The sequence below is a fragment of the Bufo bufo genome, chromosome 2 (genome assembly GCF_905171765.1).
Source record: "Bufo bufo chromosome 2, aBufBuf1.1, whole genome shotgun sequence".
Classification (NCBI taxonomy): domain Eukaryota; kingdom Metazoa; phylum Chordata; class Amphibia; order Anura; family Bufonidae; genus Bufo; species Bufo bufo.
Genome location: NC_053390.1, coordinates 123,198,263 through 123,216,427, shown reverse-complemented (window position 1 = coordinate 123,216,427; position 18,165 = coordinate 123,198,263). Strand labels below are relative to the sequence as shown.

Genomic DNA, 18,165 nt, shown 5'->3' with positions numbered 1-18,165 from the left:
ATCCGTCCTGGCACACAATGTAAGTCAACGGGGACAGATCTGTTTTTACTGACACAATCTGGCACAATAGAAAACGGATCCGTCTCCCATTGACTTTCAATGCAGTTCATGAAGGATCCGTCTTGGCTATGTTACAGATAATACAAACGGATCCGTTCATGACGGATGCATGCGGTTGTATTATTGTAACGGATCCGTTTTTGCAGATCCATAACGGATACGCCCAAAACGCGAGTGTGAAAGTAGCCTAAGGCTAGGTTCACACCATGTTATACACCAAACATTTTCACTCAAATGTGGTCTAAACACAGCCTTAAAGGGGTTGTCCCATTTTGGGCATTGGGGTCATCTCATCTTTGAAATAAATGAAAGTCTGCAGCACAAGTGCGGCCACTGCTCTATTCACTTCTATGGGGCTTACAGAAATAGCTGAGCCAGTGCTCGGCTATTTTTAGAATTCCCATGCAAATGAATGGAGCATGCTACTCCATGACTTTTTGGGCTCCGTTCTAAGGATAGAGGTGGGACCTGCACATTAGACATTGGGGACATATCCTAATAATATACCCCAATTTCCAAGATGGGACAAAGCTTTTAAAGGGAACCTGTCATCTGGATTTTGGGTATAGAGCTGAAGACATGGTTTGCTAGATGGCCACTAGCACATCTGCAATACCCAGTCCCCATAGCTCTGTGTGCTTTTATTGTGTAAAAAAAATAGATTTGATACATATGCAAATTAACCTGAGATGAGTCCTGTCCCTGACTCATCTCACATACAGGACTCATCTCCGGTTAATTTGCATATGTATCAAATCGGTTTTTTACACAATAAAAGCACACAGAGCTATGGGGACTGGATATTGCAGATGTGCTAGCGGCCATCTAGCAACCCATGTCCTCATCTCTATACACAAAATCCCGGTGACAGGTTCCCTTTAAGGGACATTCACACTGGCAAAATACTTGTGAAAAAATGTTGCCTGTTGAAGACAAGTCGGAAAGCCAGGGCTAAGCCTCAAGTTTCTGCCATGGGTTCTACCGAGGGTTTGCATGCTGGTTAGACCCATTCAATGGGGCCGATCATTGTGTGGCTGCATCTCAGTTGTTCTGATGAGGAAACTGTGGTAAAATAGGGCAGGATGCTTCCTCCCTTAGAAAACAATGAGAGGCAGATTTGAGGCATTTTTCCACGCTGATTCCAATGTGGTTTCTGTGTCGGAGTCAGCACCAAAAAAACTCAGTGTGAACTAGCACTTAGATTGACTGCTCCTGCTAACACCTAGATTCTGTGCTGCCACAAGTCTGTAAGTGATCCGTCAAATTTAATTCTGAAGCAAGAAGAGCTTATACATCGATATGTGCAATCTTCAGCTGCATGATCACAGACAGAGATCTTTTAAACTGAAATCAATGAGTAACAAAAGTATATTAGAAAATGACTATTTTTTCATTCCACAATGAATATGTTTTAGAAAAAAATGTAAATACCACTTTTAGCGATCTCTACTTATAATTTTCCTCAAACTGGTAAAGCTCCAGGGAATACCAGAACTTACCCAAGAAGCTTGCTCTAAAGTACAGCACCGGTGCCTGATAGCTTATGGAGTACAAAACATGATATTCATAGTGAATCACTTCTGATTGCAGAGCTCCCTGTGGTAGAGCACAGCTATCTTCTTCTTCATGCTTGCCCTAAAAAACACAAATTAAAATCACTCTTGATATTTTGATTATTGAAACGCATTCCCAGCCATCTCTGTCAATTTAAATTCCCATTCCACTTTTCTTCCATGAAATAGAAATAACTAATGGTAAACTATCTTTAATCTACCAATCTCTCTCATACCTTGGGAGGTGTTTTAATCTAAAAACAATTTACGCCTAATTATACTTGACAGCCAAATTTTTACCAAAATGCCGTTATTTTGGTATATATTTGGAAGGAATATCTTGAAAAAGGAAGTTGAGTACACTTTTTAATATAAATTATATAAAAAATGTATTCATACATGTACAGTACTGCACAAAAGGTTTAGACGGTTGTGTAAAACATGCTGCAAAGTAAGAATGCTTTAAAAATTGAAGTGTTAGTTTATGTTTATCAATTAACAAAATGCAAAGTGAATAAACAAATGAAAAATCTAAAATCAAAATCAATATTTGGTGCGACCACCCTTTTGACTAAAACAGCATCAGTTTTTCTAGGTACACTTGCAAAAATGTAGGTGTTTTGTATGATTACAGTCAGGTGTGCGATTAGCCAACAGGTAATAACAGTCTTTATTTTCATGTGTAGGTTGAAACATAGTCGTTAACGGAAACAGAAACAGTTGTGTAGGAGGCTTGAAACTGGATGAGGAACAGCCAAACTCTGCTACAAAGGTGAGGTTGTGGAAGACCGTTTCAGGTCACAGGTCATACACCATGGCAAGACTGAGTATAGCAACTAGGCACAAAGTAGTTACACTGCATCAGCAAAGTCTCTTCCAGGCAAACATTTAATGTTGATGACAGTAGACACAGTGGCCGGCCGAGGAAACTTAATGCAACAGAAAAAAAGACACATCATGCTTACTTCACTTCCAAATGAGAAGATATCAAGCAGTTTCATCAGATTAAAACTGGCAGAAACCAATGGCACCCAGGTACACACTTCTACTGTTCAGGGAAATCTGGCCATAAGTGGTCTTCATGGAAGAACTGTGGCCAAAAAGCCATACGTTCAACATGGAAACAATGCCAAGCAACTCAACTAAGCAAGAAAACATAGGAAATTAGGTGCAGAAAAATGGCAGCATGTGCTGTGGACTGATGAGTCAAAATTTGAAATATTTGTGTGTAACCGAGTACAGTCTGTTTGCTAAAGGACTAGAGAGCGGTACAATAATGAGTGCCTGCAAGCAAAAGTGAAGCATGGTGGAGGTCCCTTGCAAGTGGGGCTGCATTTCAGCAAATGGGGTTGGGGAATTTTGTCAGGATTAATGGTGCCCAACATGCTGAGAAATACAGGCAGATAGTTTTCCATCTCGTAATACCACTAGGGAGGGGTCGAACTGGCTCCAAATGTATTCTACAACAGGACAACGACTCATCAAAAACTATCTTTATTGTAAAAAAAAAAGAACAAGGAGTCCTGGAAGTGATGATATGGCCCCCACAGGGCATCATTGATTCTGTCTGAGATTACATGAAGAAACTGAAGGATTTGAGCAAGCCTGCATCCACAGAAGATATGTGGTTAGTTCTACAAGATGCTTGGAACAACCTCCCTGCTGAAGTTTCTTCAAAATCTGTGTGCACTTGTACTTAGAAGAACTGGTGCTGTTTTGAAGGCAAAGGGAGATCACACCAAATATTTATTTGATTTAGATATTTTTTTTCTTTCACTTTGCATTTTGTTAATTGATAAAAAATAAACTATTAACACTATTTTTGAAAGCATTCTTATATTGTAGCATTTTTACACACCTGCCTTAAACATTTTCCCCGTACTATATGTCTGGGTCTTATGTAGGTTTCAAATGGTCTCACTAAATGTAACTGCCAAATATGTGGTGATCCAAGTCTCCAAACTTTTGCTCTTGGATTTACTTTTTACAGTGCTATAAATGTTAATTATATTACTATTATTTAGAGGTACGATATTACACATACGGTAGATTATTTTTTAAATTAGTTTTAACCAGTTTGTCCCACCTCATTTTTAGGCCTCATGCACACGACAGTATTTTTTCACGGTCCGCAAAACGGGGTTCCGTTGTTCCGTGATCCGTTTCAGTGTGTCTTCCTTGGTTTTTGGAGGATCAACGGACATGAAAAGTGAAAAAAAAATCTAAGTCAAGTTTGCTTTGGAAATTATAGGAAAAAAACGGACACGGATCACGGACGCGGATGACAATCTTGTGTGCCTCAGTGTTTTTTCACGGACCCATTGACTTGAATGGGTCCGCGAACCGTTGTCCGTGAAAAAAAATAGGACAGGTCCTATTTTTTTCACGGACTGGAAACACGGATCACGGCCGCGGATGACAAACGGTGCATTATTTATATGTGTGAACCTAATGATGATATATATAAGTACAATAGTATAGTAAAAGGATAAGTTTAATGGGGTAAGCAGTACGACTGATAAGATACGGTTGGACATGGAGGAATGCAGGTTCCGTACAGTTGGACCACCTCTATCCTGGATACAAGATGAGATACGGTTGGGCATGGAGACATACAGGTTCCGTATCATATCCTGTGGCACATTTGCCCCCAGATGTTGCAGCTTGGTCCGTGGATTCTGCACACTCGTGGCGTCTGAGGTGGTCCCATAAATGCTTGACTGGCAATAAATCTGGTGACCGGACAGGTCAATGAAGTGTTTCAATCTGGTGGAGACATTCCTGGAAAACCCCTGGTGTGGGTGGGCGAGTACTGTCCTGCTAAACAATGCCAGTTGAAAGCACTGCTATAGGCAATACATGCAGCCTCGGGATGTCATGCACATATCGCTGTCATATGTGATGCTTCCCCAGATCACCATACCAGCAGATGGAGCAGTGTGTCGCTCCACAACAAAGGTAGAATTGAAGCACTCACAAGGCACCATATTTGAACACTTCCAAAGCAGAACCTGAATTTGTCGCTAAACACTATATGGATCAAGTAAGTAGCAGTCCAGTTTTCTCATTAACTACACCACTGGAGAAAAAGGTGGCCGTGGCTGTCAATAGCAAGACACATAATCGGTGGCATGACAATCTATTTCTTTCTTCTAAGCCCCTGGAAATGGTCCAGACAGAAACAGGGGTGCATAATGAAGGTGCCAACTGTGTCTGGGTAGTGGACAACAAAACTGTGGGAGCTTTGACAAAAGAATTGATTGATATTTGTAAAAAAAAAAAAAACAGTAGAAGAGTTTTGAGAAGGAGGTGCTATATTTGGATAAGAGGGAGTTTGGAGGAGGATTTGAGTGGGAAAGGCAGCAACAAATGGATAGTGGAGGGAAAAGTCTGGAGAAGGAAGACGAGATACTGGAGAAAAGGAAAAAAAAAAGTTCAAACGTTCAAAAAAAATAATATTTTATGGTACTTTCACACTAGCTTTTTTCTTTTCTGGAATTGAGTTCCGTCACAGGAGCTCAGTACCGTGTATACCTCAGTACCTCAGTTTTATCCTAATGCATTCTGAATGGAGAGCATTCAGTTCAGTCCCTCTTACATTTTTTGGCTGGAGAAAATACCCCAGTATGCTGCATTTTTCTCTCCGGCCAAAAATCCTGAACACTTGCCGGAATGCTGGATCCGGCATTAATTTCCATTGAAATGTATTAATGCCGGATCCGGTACTAAGTGATCCGGAAAACCGGATCCGGTTTCCCAATCTGCGCATGCACAGACTTTTAAAAATGAGGAAAAAATTAATACCGGATCCGTTTTTCTGGATGACAACTGGAAAGACGGATCCGGTGTTGCAATGCATTTGTCAGACGGATCCGCATCTGGATCCATCTCACAAATGCGTCCAGCGATGGAACTGCCTGCCGGAATCCTCTGCCGCGAGTGTGAAAGTATCCTAAAGCATAATTATTAATGATTATTACTGATCTGTCATTTTCTATTCCTTATTTAGCCAATAGTGGGAAGTTATTTGGAACACACAATTAATATTTGATAGCTACTATTGCTGGACCACCTTACCAGGGTCATCGGACTTTTCTGCTGCTCATTACCTCTTCAGCCATATTTTGCTAGTTAATTTAGATAATGTTGCTTCTGGTGAAGTGGACAAATACACAACCACTTTACTTACCTTTATTTATTTTATTCAAGGCCATCTTCATGGTGTAATTATGTGGACTTTTTGACTTAATACACTCATAATACCATGTAAAGACAGCACTTGTAGTTACAGAGTTTACCATTTTAGCCTCTTAATTTGTCTGCTTCTCATAACATATATTACATGTTATTACTGCAAATTTTCAAGTATTTTCTCTGCATTGCTTTGAGCTGCAAATGGGCTGTGTCGCCTCTGTTTTCCTCTCAAGCACACTCACATACTAACCAAGCCCAAGGTCAGCCGTGATCACTCATTGCCGCAATGACCTCCCACATGCTCAGCAATTTTATTCTTTCTGGAAGTCAAGTGCTCTCTTAAAATCAGTTCACAATGGTATCAAGATGATTTGAATTGTATCCAAGGAAAACAAAACACATTCGTTCTCCTTCTTGAAATGCCAATTGAAAGAAGACAGTTTTAGAAAACTGAAAGAGGTCTGCTTAGGGCAAATTTAATCATAAACTGAAGTGATGGCATTTAATGTTTCTTTAAAAAGTTTCACAGAAGCAGGCAGTACATTTGTAATTGTAATAAAAAAACAGAATAATTAGTTTTTTTTTCAAGTAGTCTGAATTGTGTATGTGGGCAGCACTGTATTCTGCTAGAACTTTCAACACCAATGGTTGCATTTCTACAGGCTACCATAGTTGGAGCCTCGTCCTAGTCTTTCTTGCACCATATAATGTATATAAGATTCTTCAATCAGACTTAACATAAACCACTGACAAGTGAAATTAATAACAAGGGATGCATATATAAGACAGCAAGTCAATAGTCCGTCCATGATGTTGGTTGGAAGCAGGAAAAATAGGCAATTGTAACAGCCGGTTCAGACCTGAGCGTTTTACAGCGCGTTCCTACGGCATGGTTCTCACCTGGGCGTTTTACAGCACGTACGATCGCGCTGTAAAACGCTCGACGCCCCATAAAGTTCAGGAGCTTCTTTGGGGCGTCTTGTCGCGCGTTCCCGTACATAGACTTCCGGGAACGCATGACAACGGGCGTTCGGTTGTTCCGGAGCCGCGATTGTAAACGCATATACAATCGTGCATACAGAGCGCTCCATCCCGTACGCTTAGGTGTGAACGCAGCGTAAGGAAAAATATATGAAAATTAGCACATTTTACCTCTGTTGGCATCAGATAGGCTTAGGAAAGCTAATTTGTATCTTTCCCAGAAACCCAGAGGGGCGTTGCCTGGCCTACAATACTCTCAGGGGCGAACACAGACAGCAGAGGGCCCTTGTGCAAAGAATGTGCCTGGGCCCCCTCCCCTCTAAGCCAAGTTCTTAACATAACCAATTCTGTCCTAACATTACTTATAGCAATACAAAACATACAGTGTCACTGTGATTTTGTAGTAAAAGGATCACAGAGAGGCACGGAGCATTATCAATAATGTTACTGCTCTGTGTCTCTTCTGTCCGGAGTGGGGCTTGGCTCTCTTTCACGCAGCGGATTACCCGCACGGCATCCGCTCGTGTGAAAGAGCCCTAAGCCCAATGCATGGCTACACTCACCCAGTCCTAATAAAATATGGTCCTACCTCATCCAGGGTGTCGCTGGCGTCGGCGTGATGTCCACTGGATCCAGAACAAGGTCCCTGTGGTGATAGAGAAAAAGACTAAATCACATAAGGAAGGGATGGTGACTGCCCCTGTGAAATCGCCAGCAGGGGGCGCTGTGCTGGCCTGTAAGACTGAGCCATCCCAATGTATAGCATGGTAATCTAGTGCTAACATGCAGTACTAATGCCCACATTGTGGCCCCTCACAGTAATTAAGCCGTCAAAATAGTTATGCCCAGATATGTGCCCCCTCACAGTCGTTATGCCCAGATATGTGCCCCCTCAGTCATTATGCCCAGATATGTGCCCCCTCACAGTCGTTATGCATAGATATGTACCTCCCTCACAGTAGTTATGCCCAGATATGTGCCCCCTCAGTCGTTATGCCCAGATATGTGCCCCCTCACAGTCGTTATGCCAGATATGTGCCCCTCACAGTAGTTATGCCCAGATATGTGCCCCCTCACAGTCATTATGCCAGATATATGCCCCTCACAGTAGTTATGGCCAGATATGTGCCTACTTCACAGTGGTTATAGCCAGATATGTGCCTCCTCACAGTCATTATGCCCATATATGTGCCCCCTCACAGTAGTTATGGCCAGATATGTGCCTCCCTCACAGCAGTTATGCCAGATATGTGCCCCTAGTTATGCCAGATATGAGCCCCCTTACAGCAGTTATGCCAGATGTGCCCCTCACAGTGGTTATGCCAAATATGTGCCCCTCACAGTGGTTATGCCAGATATGTGCCTACAGTTATGCCAGATATGAGCTGCCTTACAACAGTTATGCCAGATATGTGCCCCTCACAGTAGTTATGCCTACATATCTGTGCCCCCTCACAGTAGTTGTTATACCTAGATATGTGCCCCTCACAGTGGTTATGCTCTTTTGTGCCCCCTCACTTTAGTGGTTGCCCCCTTTTTGCAGCTGGGGAAAAAAAAAAACTTAATACTTACCTTCTTCCCTGATGACAGGCTCCCACACTCACATCGCGCTGCTGGCTGTGCTGAAGGCAGATTCCCGGCCATTCAGCGCTCCTCCCACAGCCAGCAGCGCAAAGCGCTCCGAATATCAGTGAATCAGGGAGCAGAGAGGTCTCCCTGCTTCACTAAAGAAACGAACAGCCCGGCAGTGACGAGAACTGCCGGGCCGAGTGAGTGCGCCCCCCCCCCCCTTCCTGGCATTCTCGCTGTACTTCATGCTGGGCCTGGTCAGAGCCCTCCCCCCACCAGGCCGGTATGCCCCTGCTTGGGGCCCCACGGAGCAACTGGGCCTGGGGCAGCTGCCCCTTTTGCCCCGCTTTAAAGACGGCCCAGGGAGTAGCTGATCTCCCCCTGCAGCCGGTAAGAAGGGGCCCCCTCCTGCTCTGGACCCCTGTGCAACCGAACCGGCTGCACATGCGGTAGTCCGCCCCTGACTCCACACACATACTACGCATTCTAGGCACTCTCCGTAATTAGAAAGAGTATCTCCCAAACAAATATCTGTCCCCCTCTTTTGTTAAATTCAGTACATATTCAGAACTGGTAGAATTAATTTGCTCATCCTTAGGGCTCATGCACAAGAATGTGTGCCGGCTGTGCCCGTATTGCAGCCCGCAAACAGCGGGTCCACAATATACGGGCACCGGCTGTGTGCGCACCGTTTCACAGATGCGGACCTATTCACATGATCCACAATCTGGCTGGATTAATTTTTCCATCACATTATACACTGCTAGTTTCTTATGGTTACGACCAGCAATCCAGCAGTGGTGGCCGTTCTTGCACACTATACAAAAAAGTACCAGCCTATGTGAGCTCCCACGGTTCTGGCCACCAGAGAGGCCGGCACTTTTTCCTATAGTGTTCAAGCACGACCACCGCTCATGGATTGCAGGGTGGTCGTAACCATGGAAAAGAGCAGTGTATAATATGATGGAAAAATTAATCCAGCCAGCAAAGGAGGTAATATGGACAATCACAATACATTAGTAACTGCCTTGTATTAACTTCCTTTACATGATAAATGCTATTTGCTGAAGTGACACAACCCCTTTGAGTACCCAGCGCTGGAAGTTACACATTGTACAGGGCTGTCTGCCTCCACTCTGCGCACTGTTAGCCACTGGCGCTGCAGCAGCCCAATTCAGCAGATTAGTGGGGATGCTGGATGTCAGACCTCCACCGATCTAATACCGGTGACCTATCCTGAGGAAATATCTGGAGAACTTAATAAAATTGGTGCAAAGCATGTGCACCAGTTTTTCAGCTCAATTTGCACCAGAATTCTGGAGTATTTTGATTAGCAAACCCCCTCCCCTTTCCCCATCTCTTATTATGCTGCTGCGCTTTTTTATTTTACATACACTAACAATAAAAAGCTTGTCAGAGGTGTCCACAAGGGGTCTCGCTTCCACCTAAGTTGTAGTCCACTGCCTGTTCTCAGGCAAGATCCATCCCTGGTAAGAAGGCAGCTGAGAGGAAGGGGGGGGGGGGGGGGCAGAGGTAGCTGAGATCCTAAGCCTAAAAAAAGAACTGCTTCTGAACATCATAGGAGCCTCCTGCTTTTCTGTAAGTCTGATTTATCCATTTATCCCTCCTTATCAGTTTTCTGAGCTCCCAAGAAGAAAACAAACAGTGTGAAGTAAGGGAAGTGAGGTCACTGAATACAGTGCTAGCAAATGGGAGACACCCCCTGCTTCTGAGATAAATGCATCTAGCTGTGCAGCTGAAACAGGAATTTATACGGCACATTTATGTGTCATCAGAAATTATCTATTGTTTAAAATCACATTTTTATGTTAAAGGGGTTCTACAGGAATTTAAAACTAATGACCTATCCTCAGGATAGCTCATCAATATTAGATCGGCGGGTTTCCAACTACGGGCACCCCTTCTGATCAGCTGTTTGGATAGGCCGCTGCTCTCAGCAGAGCACCGGTGAGTGCTGTGGCTTCCTCACAGCTTACCAAGCACAGCGTTGTCCATTGTATAGTGGCTGCACTTGTGGACAGAGCTGTGTAGTTTCAGAGCTACCCAGAAACAGCTGATTGTCGGGGTGCGGGGAGACAGATCCCCACCAATCATTTTTTGATGGCCTATCCAGATGATAAGCCATCATAGGAAAATCCTGGATGACCCTTTTAAGGCTAGGACTGCATGGCCACAGGGTGCAATATTAGCACATAGTGATATCGCATCCTGACATGGAGTGGAGGTAATACGGAGTTCCCATGCACTAACGTAACCTATGTAATTACAGCAAGTACTATATATTTATATAACCCTCACCTGACAAAACAAAGCATTTCCTCTTTTTTGCTGTCCTAGAGGCATTCCATAAGAGAAAGTCACAGAGAGGAAGCGTTCTGTATAATAATTCTGAATGAATGTGCTGAAAGACAGCAGCATTGCTTCCAAGTATTAGCTGAAAGAGTCTTTTCTTACACTGCCTGTCAATACATGCCTCAGAGACTGGCGTGAATTCTTTATCTTATGGCAAGCTAATCCTCAGCTCTGCTTTCTGTTTAGCACTTCTGCCAGCGATAAAAAGACTGCAAGAGGCAAAGATTACAATTTTCATGTATGATGTATAAAGGTTAACTGAAACTTGTATGGCACTTCACATAGAACATTACAGTCCTGCCGTAGTGAATGGAAAATTCACAGTCACAGATTTGTGTGATATGTTTTTTTACAGGGGTTATCCCATGATCAATGTAAAAACTGAAAATCAGAGATCATATGGTGCATGACGATCTCTTTCTAACAAAGATAGAACCAGCCCTGTACCTCACATGATCTGAATGATCTGCTCATTCATTGCTCTGCTAAATTTATATCAAGTTGGCAGCTGAAGGAGAGTGTCTTTTCTGCTGGAGCTCTCTCTCTCTCTATCACAGCTCAGGAGGCAGTTGAAGGATGAAACTGAGCATGTGCGGCCATCTCAGTGAGCAGTACAAAGAAAAAAGAAAAAGAACAAACAGCAGGTGGCGCTATACAGATCCATTTTATTGAATAACAGTGGTTATGCAAAAAAATTTATTGCATGCAATTACAAAAGTATTTAGATCCAAGAGCTGGTTTGAAAAATGTAGAATATTTATTGTGGGACAACCGCTTTAATAAAATGGGGACCATATGAAACAGAGGACCTGTTTGGAGCCCTTTGGAGTAGAGTTTATCTAAGAAAATAGATCTAATATTCTGAGTTTAATCAAAGAGAGTACTCCTGCCTAAGCTTCTAGATTAAAGGCTATAATATAGCCTCACACCCAGTTATTTACCCCAGTGCTTTTAAAATGCAAAAGAAAACATTTTAAGTCGTGTTCACACAATAAGTATCCTGTCGTGATTTAGGTACAGATTTCATGCCTAAATCCTGGCCGAATATTTTGACATTTACTCCATTGAATTATGGTGGGACTAATCCATGCTAAATTCCGCTAGCCAATCCATGGCAGAAATCTGCATTTCAGCAGCAGATTTATGCTGTGTAATATCGAAAAAAATCCAATGCTGATTTATTTGGCTATGGCAAGCCCATATAATATTGAAATAGCCTTAAACTGGTCCATGGAAACAGACTACTAACAAATCCTGCGTAGTCATATTCTGCAGAGATACCCATTACTTAATTCTTGCTGAACTACTGAATGTAAATAGGGGAAAATGGTATAGTCCATGACTGCAAAATCAGACTACGCAGAGTTGGATGACTGTTCTCAGCTAGAGATAGATAGATCTGCATAGGTGCTGGACACACATACTGGTAGGACATATGTCACGGTCTCTAACGTGACAGGTGTCAGAAGATCTAAGAGACTGGCTGCACGTGATGTGATCTGACAGCTTCTTTGGTTTCACTGGTTTCAGCGTGGTTGCTGGTAATAACCACACCTCTTGTCTCAGGTGTAGCTTTGTGGTCAAACTCCCCTATTTAGTCTGACTTCACCCATCATGCTATGCGGTTGATAGCTTCAGTTTCGTATTGAAAGTGGTGATGCATTTCTGCTCGTCCATTTTTCTTCAGAAGTTAAGTGTTACTTTCCTTTTATATTTTGTTGTTTCCCCTCTGTCTTTTGTTATTAGGCCTCAGGGCGACACTTGTTTTTTCATATTGGAAGGAACAGGTCGTCTCAAGCCCAGACACTACTCCAGGGCAATTCAGGGTTTCCAAGGTCTCAGGTTCCAGTGTATGAACATTCCTACCCTAAAAGGTCCGTTCATACGGATAGGTGTCAGGGCTAGGATTAGGGTTTCCATAGGTAGTGTCCATTTCCCTTTCCCTAGCTTTCAGACCTAGTTCCTTTTCCCTTCCCTCCTGTTGTCGGTGTGGTGTTCCCTCCCACATCACTACGTGACAACATAATTGTAATTTGCAAAGCTGCTTACAGCGTACCTGAGCTTTAAAAAAAAAAAAAGGTTTGCATACTGGCTGTGCTTCTTTGTACAATCATAACTGTGAAGGAGCTGTTATGTTTGGGCTTTCCTAAAGTCTCTTTCAGTCATATTATTCTTTGATTTATCTGCACAGCTAAATGCATTTCTCTCAGAAGCAGGTGGTGTCTCCCTTCTGCCTGCACTGTATGCAGTGACCTCAATTCCTTTACTTTCTATTATCTTTGTTTTCAGCTCTAGAGCTCACAGAATAGATGAGGAGGGATAAATCACACTTATAAATAGGTAGGAGGCTCCTGTGATGCTTAGAAGCTGTGTAGAAGCAGTTGTTTTATCAGGTTGACAATCACAGTTAGATCTGACATGCCCCCACTTCCTCTCAGCCATCTTCTGAGTCTCTGTTACCAAGGACAGACCTTGCCTGAAAACAGGCAGTAGACTGAACGTTAGGTGGAAGTGGGACCCCTAGTGGCCATGATTTGACTGCTTTTTTTTACATGGATGAAGGTATATTTTTTAAACGAAGTGATTTAGAAATTTGCTAGTTACAGCATTCTTTAGTAAATGAAATGGTGTGAAAGTGCAGTCACTCTTTAAAGACCCTCTGTCAGCATGATCAACACTTAAACCGGGCATATTGCCACATTAGCCCTGTCAATCAAAGGGGAAGGGAGAGTGTAATGAGCACTAGGTGTGTAGCAGTGGCGGTGCTTGAAATGTGACCGCCTGCCCCTTGGTGCTCCAACTGCCTGATTTGCATAATAATAAAAATCTTTATTATATCTCCACAAGGCTGCAACCTATAAAAGATAAATAAGGTATCCTTTTAATCAGCATGATCAACCCTACCAGGCAATATGCCTGGTTTAATAGGGTTTATCATGCTGACAGAGGTTCTTTAACCTCAGTGACCAGCCTATTGTGGGTCTTTCATTTTTTTTTTGTCATATTTCAAGAGCTATAACTTTTTAATTTTTCCATTGATGTAGTAGGATGAGGGCTTGTTTTCAGCAGGACAAGTTGTACTTTTAAATGGCATCATTGTGGGGTACACATAACTTACATATTAACTCTTAATTCCACGGCACACCCAAAAAGTAAATTAATTACTTATTTACCTGGATGTTGGATCACTTCTGCAGCCACTGGCACACCATAACTATTTAATCACTGTGCCGCTCACATCATTTGGAATTATATATATATATATATATATATATATATATATATATATATATATATATATATATATATATATATATATATGAACAGCACTCCTGGAATCCACAGAAAAGGTTTTTCTTTATTCACCCATGTGATGCCTTTCTCAAGCAAAGAACAAGTGCATACTGTGAGATATATACCCAACAGGAAGTGAAGTCAATTCAATTACAAGATCATGTGACAATCATGTGATACAAGTCATGTGATACAGATCATATGATATAAATCATGTGATACAAAACATTCGTAGATACAAAAACAAACACAAGTGTTCAAATATACAGTAATCAGTGCATAAATTCATACAGATGACATAATGTATTGAAGTACACCCATAGAGAGGAATGCACTTTATGTATTGATATGATGACGCTACATTCCTCTCTATGGGCGTACTTCAATACATTATGATGTCATCTGTATGAATTTATGCACTGATTACTGTATATTTGAACACTTGTGTTTGTTTTTGTATTTATTTACTTGGATGTTGGATCACTTCTGCAGCCACTGGCACACCATAACTATTTAATCACTGTGCCGCTCACATCATTTGGAATTATCTAAATCTATATATATATATATATCTCTATATCTCTATATATACACTGCTCAAAAAAATAAAGGGAACACTTAAACAACACAATGTAACTCCAAGTCAATCACACTTCTGTGAAATCAAACTGTCCACTTAGGAAGCAACACTGAGTGACAATCAATTTCACATGCTGTTGTGCAAATGGGATAGACAACAGGTGGAAATTATAGGCAATTAGCAAGACACCCCCAATAAAGGAGTGGTTCTGCAGGTGGTTACCATAGACCACTTCTCAGTTCCTATGCTTCCTGGCTGATGTTTTAGTCACTTTTGAATGCTGGCGGTGCTTTCACTCTAGTGGTAGCATGAGACGGAGTCTAAAACCCACACAAGTGGCTCAGGTAGTGCAGCTTATCCAGGATGGCACATCAATGCGAGCTGTGGCAAGAAGGTTTGCTGTGTCTGTCAGCGTAGTGTCCAGAGCATGGAGGCGCTACCAGGAGACAGGCCAATATATCAGGAGACATGGAGGAGGCCGTAGGAGGGCAACAACCCAGCAGCAGGACCGCTACCTCCGCCTTTGTGCAAGGAGGAACAGGAGGAGCACTGCCAGAGCCCTGCAAAATGACCTCCAGCAGGCCACAAATGTGCATGTGTCTGCTCAAACGGTCAGAAACAGACTCCATGAGGGTGATATGAGGGCCCGACGTCCACAGGTGGGGGTTGTGCTTACAGCCCAACACCATGCAGGACGTTTGGCATTTGCCAGAGAACATCAAGATTGGAAAATTCTCCACTGGCGCCCTGTGCCCTTCACAGATGAAAGCAGGTTCACACTGAGCACATGTGACAGACGTGACAGAGACTGGAGACGCCGTGGAGAATGTTCTGCTGCCTGCAACATCCTCCAGCATGACCGGTTTGGCATTGGGTCAGTAATGGTGTGGGGTGGCATTTCTTTGGAGGGCCGCACAGCCCTCCATGTGCTCGCCAGAGGTAGCCTGACTGCCATTAGGTACCGAGATGAGATCCTCAGACCCCTTGTGAGACCATATGCTGGTGCGGTTGGCCCTGGGTTCCTCCTAATGCAAGACAATGCTAGACCTCATGTGGCTGAAGTGTGTCAGCAGTTCCTGCAAGACGAAGGCATTGATGCTATGGACTGGCCCGCCCGTTCCCCAGACCTGAATCCAATTGAGCACATCTGGGACATCATGTCTCGCTCTATCCACCAACGTCACGTTGCACCACAGACTGTCTAGGAGTTGGCAGATGCTTTAGTCCAGGTCTGGGAGGAGATCCCTCAGGAGACCGTCCGCCACCTCATCAGGAGCATGCACAGGCGTTGTAGGGAGGTCATACAGGCACATGGAGGCCACATACACTACTGAGCCTCATTTTGACTTGTTTTAAGGACATTACATCAAAGTTGGATCAGCCTGTAGTGTGTTTTTCCACTTTAATTTTGAGTGTGACTCCAAATCCAGACCTCCATGGGTTAAAAAATTTGATTTCCATATTTTTATTTTTGTGTGATTTTGTTGTCAGCACATTCAACTATGTAAAGAACAAAGTATTTCAGAAGAATATTTAATTAATTCAGATCTAGGATGTGTTATTTTTGTGTTCCCTTTATTTTTTTGAGCAGTGTATATATATATATATATATATATATATATATATCTATATATATATATATATATATATATATATATATCTATATATATATATATATATATATATATATATATATATATCTATATCTATCTATATCTATATATATATATATATATATATATATATATATATATATATATATATATATATATCTATATATGTGAACAGCACTCCTGGAATCCACAGAAAAGGTTCCACAGCCAAAGGCTGTCCGGGCATGCTGGGAGTTGTAGCTTTGCAACAGCTGGAGGCACACTGGTTGGGAAACACTGATTTAAGCAATTTTGAGCGTGGCATGGTTGTTGGTGCCAGACGGGCCGGTTTGAGTATTTCACAATCTGCTCAGTTACTGGGATTTTCACGCACAACCATTTCTAGGGTTTACAAAGAATGGTGTGAAAAGGGAAAAACATCCAGTATGCGGCAGTCCTGTGGGCAAAAATGCCTTGTGGATGCTAGAGGTCAGAGGAGAATGGGCCGAATGATTCAAGCTGATAGAAGAGCAACGTTGACTGAAATAACCACTCGTTACAACCGAGGTATGCAGCAAAGCATTTGTGAAGCCACAACACGCACAACCTTGAGGCGGATGGGCTACAACAGCAGAAGACCCCACCGGGTACCACTCATCTCCACTACAAATAGGAAAAAGAGGCTACAATTTGCACAAGCTCACCAAAATTGGACTGTTGAAACATAGAAACATAGAAACATAGAATGTGTCGGCAGATAAGAACCATTTGGCCCATCTAGTCTGCCCAATATACTGAATACTATGGATAGCCCCCGGCCCTATCTTATATGAAGGATGGCCTTATGCCTATCCCATGCATGCTTAAACCCCTTCACTGTATTTGCAGCTACCACTTCTGCAGGAAGGCTATTCCATGCATCCACTACTCTCTCAGTAAAGTAATACTTCCTTATATTACTTTTAAACCTTTGCCCCTCTAATTTAAAACTGTGTCCTCTTCTGGTAGTTTTTCTTCTTTTAAATATGCTCTCTTCCTTTACCGAGTTGATTTCCTTTATGTATTTAAAAGTTTCTATCATATCCCCTCTGTCTCTTCTTTCTTCCAAGCTATACATATTAAGGTCCTTTAACCTTTCCTGGTAAGTTTTATCCTGCAATCCATGTACTAGTTTAGTAGCTCTTCTCTGAACTCTCTCTAGAGTATCTATATCCTTCTGGAGATATGGCCTCCAGTACTGCGCACAATACTCCAAGTGAGGTCTCACCAGTGTTCTGTACAGCGGCATAAGCACTTCACTCTTTCTACTGCTTATACCTCTCCCTATACATCCAAGCATTCTGCTGGCATTTCGTGCTGCTCTATTACATTGTCTTCCCACCTTTAAGTCTTCTAAATCCCTTTCCTCAGATACTGAGGTCAGGACTGTGTCAAATATTCTATATTCTGCCCTTGGGTTTTTACGCCCCAGGTGCATTATCTTGCACTTATCCACATTAAATTTCAGTTTCCAGAGTTCTGACCATTCTTCTAGTTTTCCTAAATCCTTTTCCATTTGCCGTTTCCCTCCAGGAACATCAACCCTGTTACATATCTTTGTGTCATCAGCAAAAAGACAAACCTTACCAGCGAGGCCTTTTGCAATATCACTTATGAAGATATTAAACAAAATCGGTCCCAGTACAGATCCCCGTGGAACCCCACTGGTAACATTACCTTGTTTTGAATGTTCTCCATTGACTACAACCCTCTGTTGTCTGTCACTCAGCCACTGCCTAATCCACTCAATAATATGGGAGTCCATGCTCAATGACTGCAGTTTATTGATAAGTCTTCTATGTGGGACAGTGTCAAAAGCCTTACTAAAATCTAGATATGCGATGTCTACTGCACCTCCACCGTCTATTATTTTATTCACCCAGTCAAAAAAATCTATAAGATTTGTTTGACATGATCTCCCTGAAGTAAA

General features: G+C 42.4%; 1 protein-coding gene across 2 annotated transcripts in view; it reads right to left on the bottom strand.

Moving 5' to 3' along the window:
- ATG10 (autophagy related 10) overlaps positions 1–18,165 on the bottom strand; it is a 220,616-nt gene that overhangs the window by 97,833 nt on the left and 104,618 nt on the right. For both annotated transcript variants that reach the window (XM_040421505.1, XM_040421506.1), the window contains exon 4: positions 1,560–1,695. In XM_040421505.1, the coding sequence (XP_040277439.1) occupies positions 1,560–1,695 (136 nt within the window). The remainder of the gene's footprint in view (positions 1–1,559; positions 1,696–18,165) is intronic.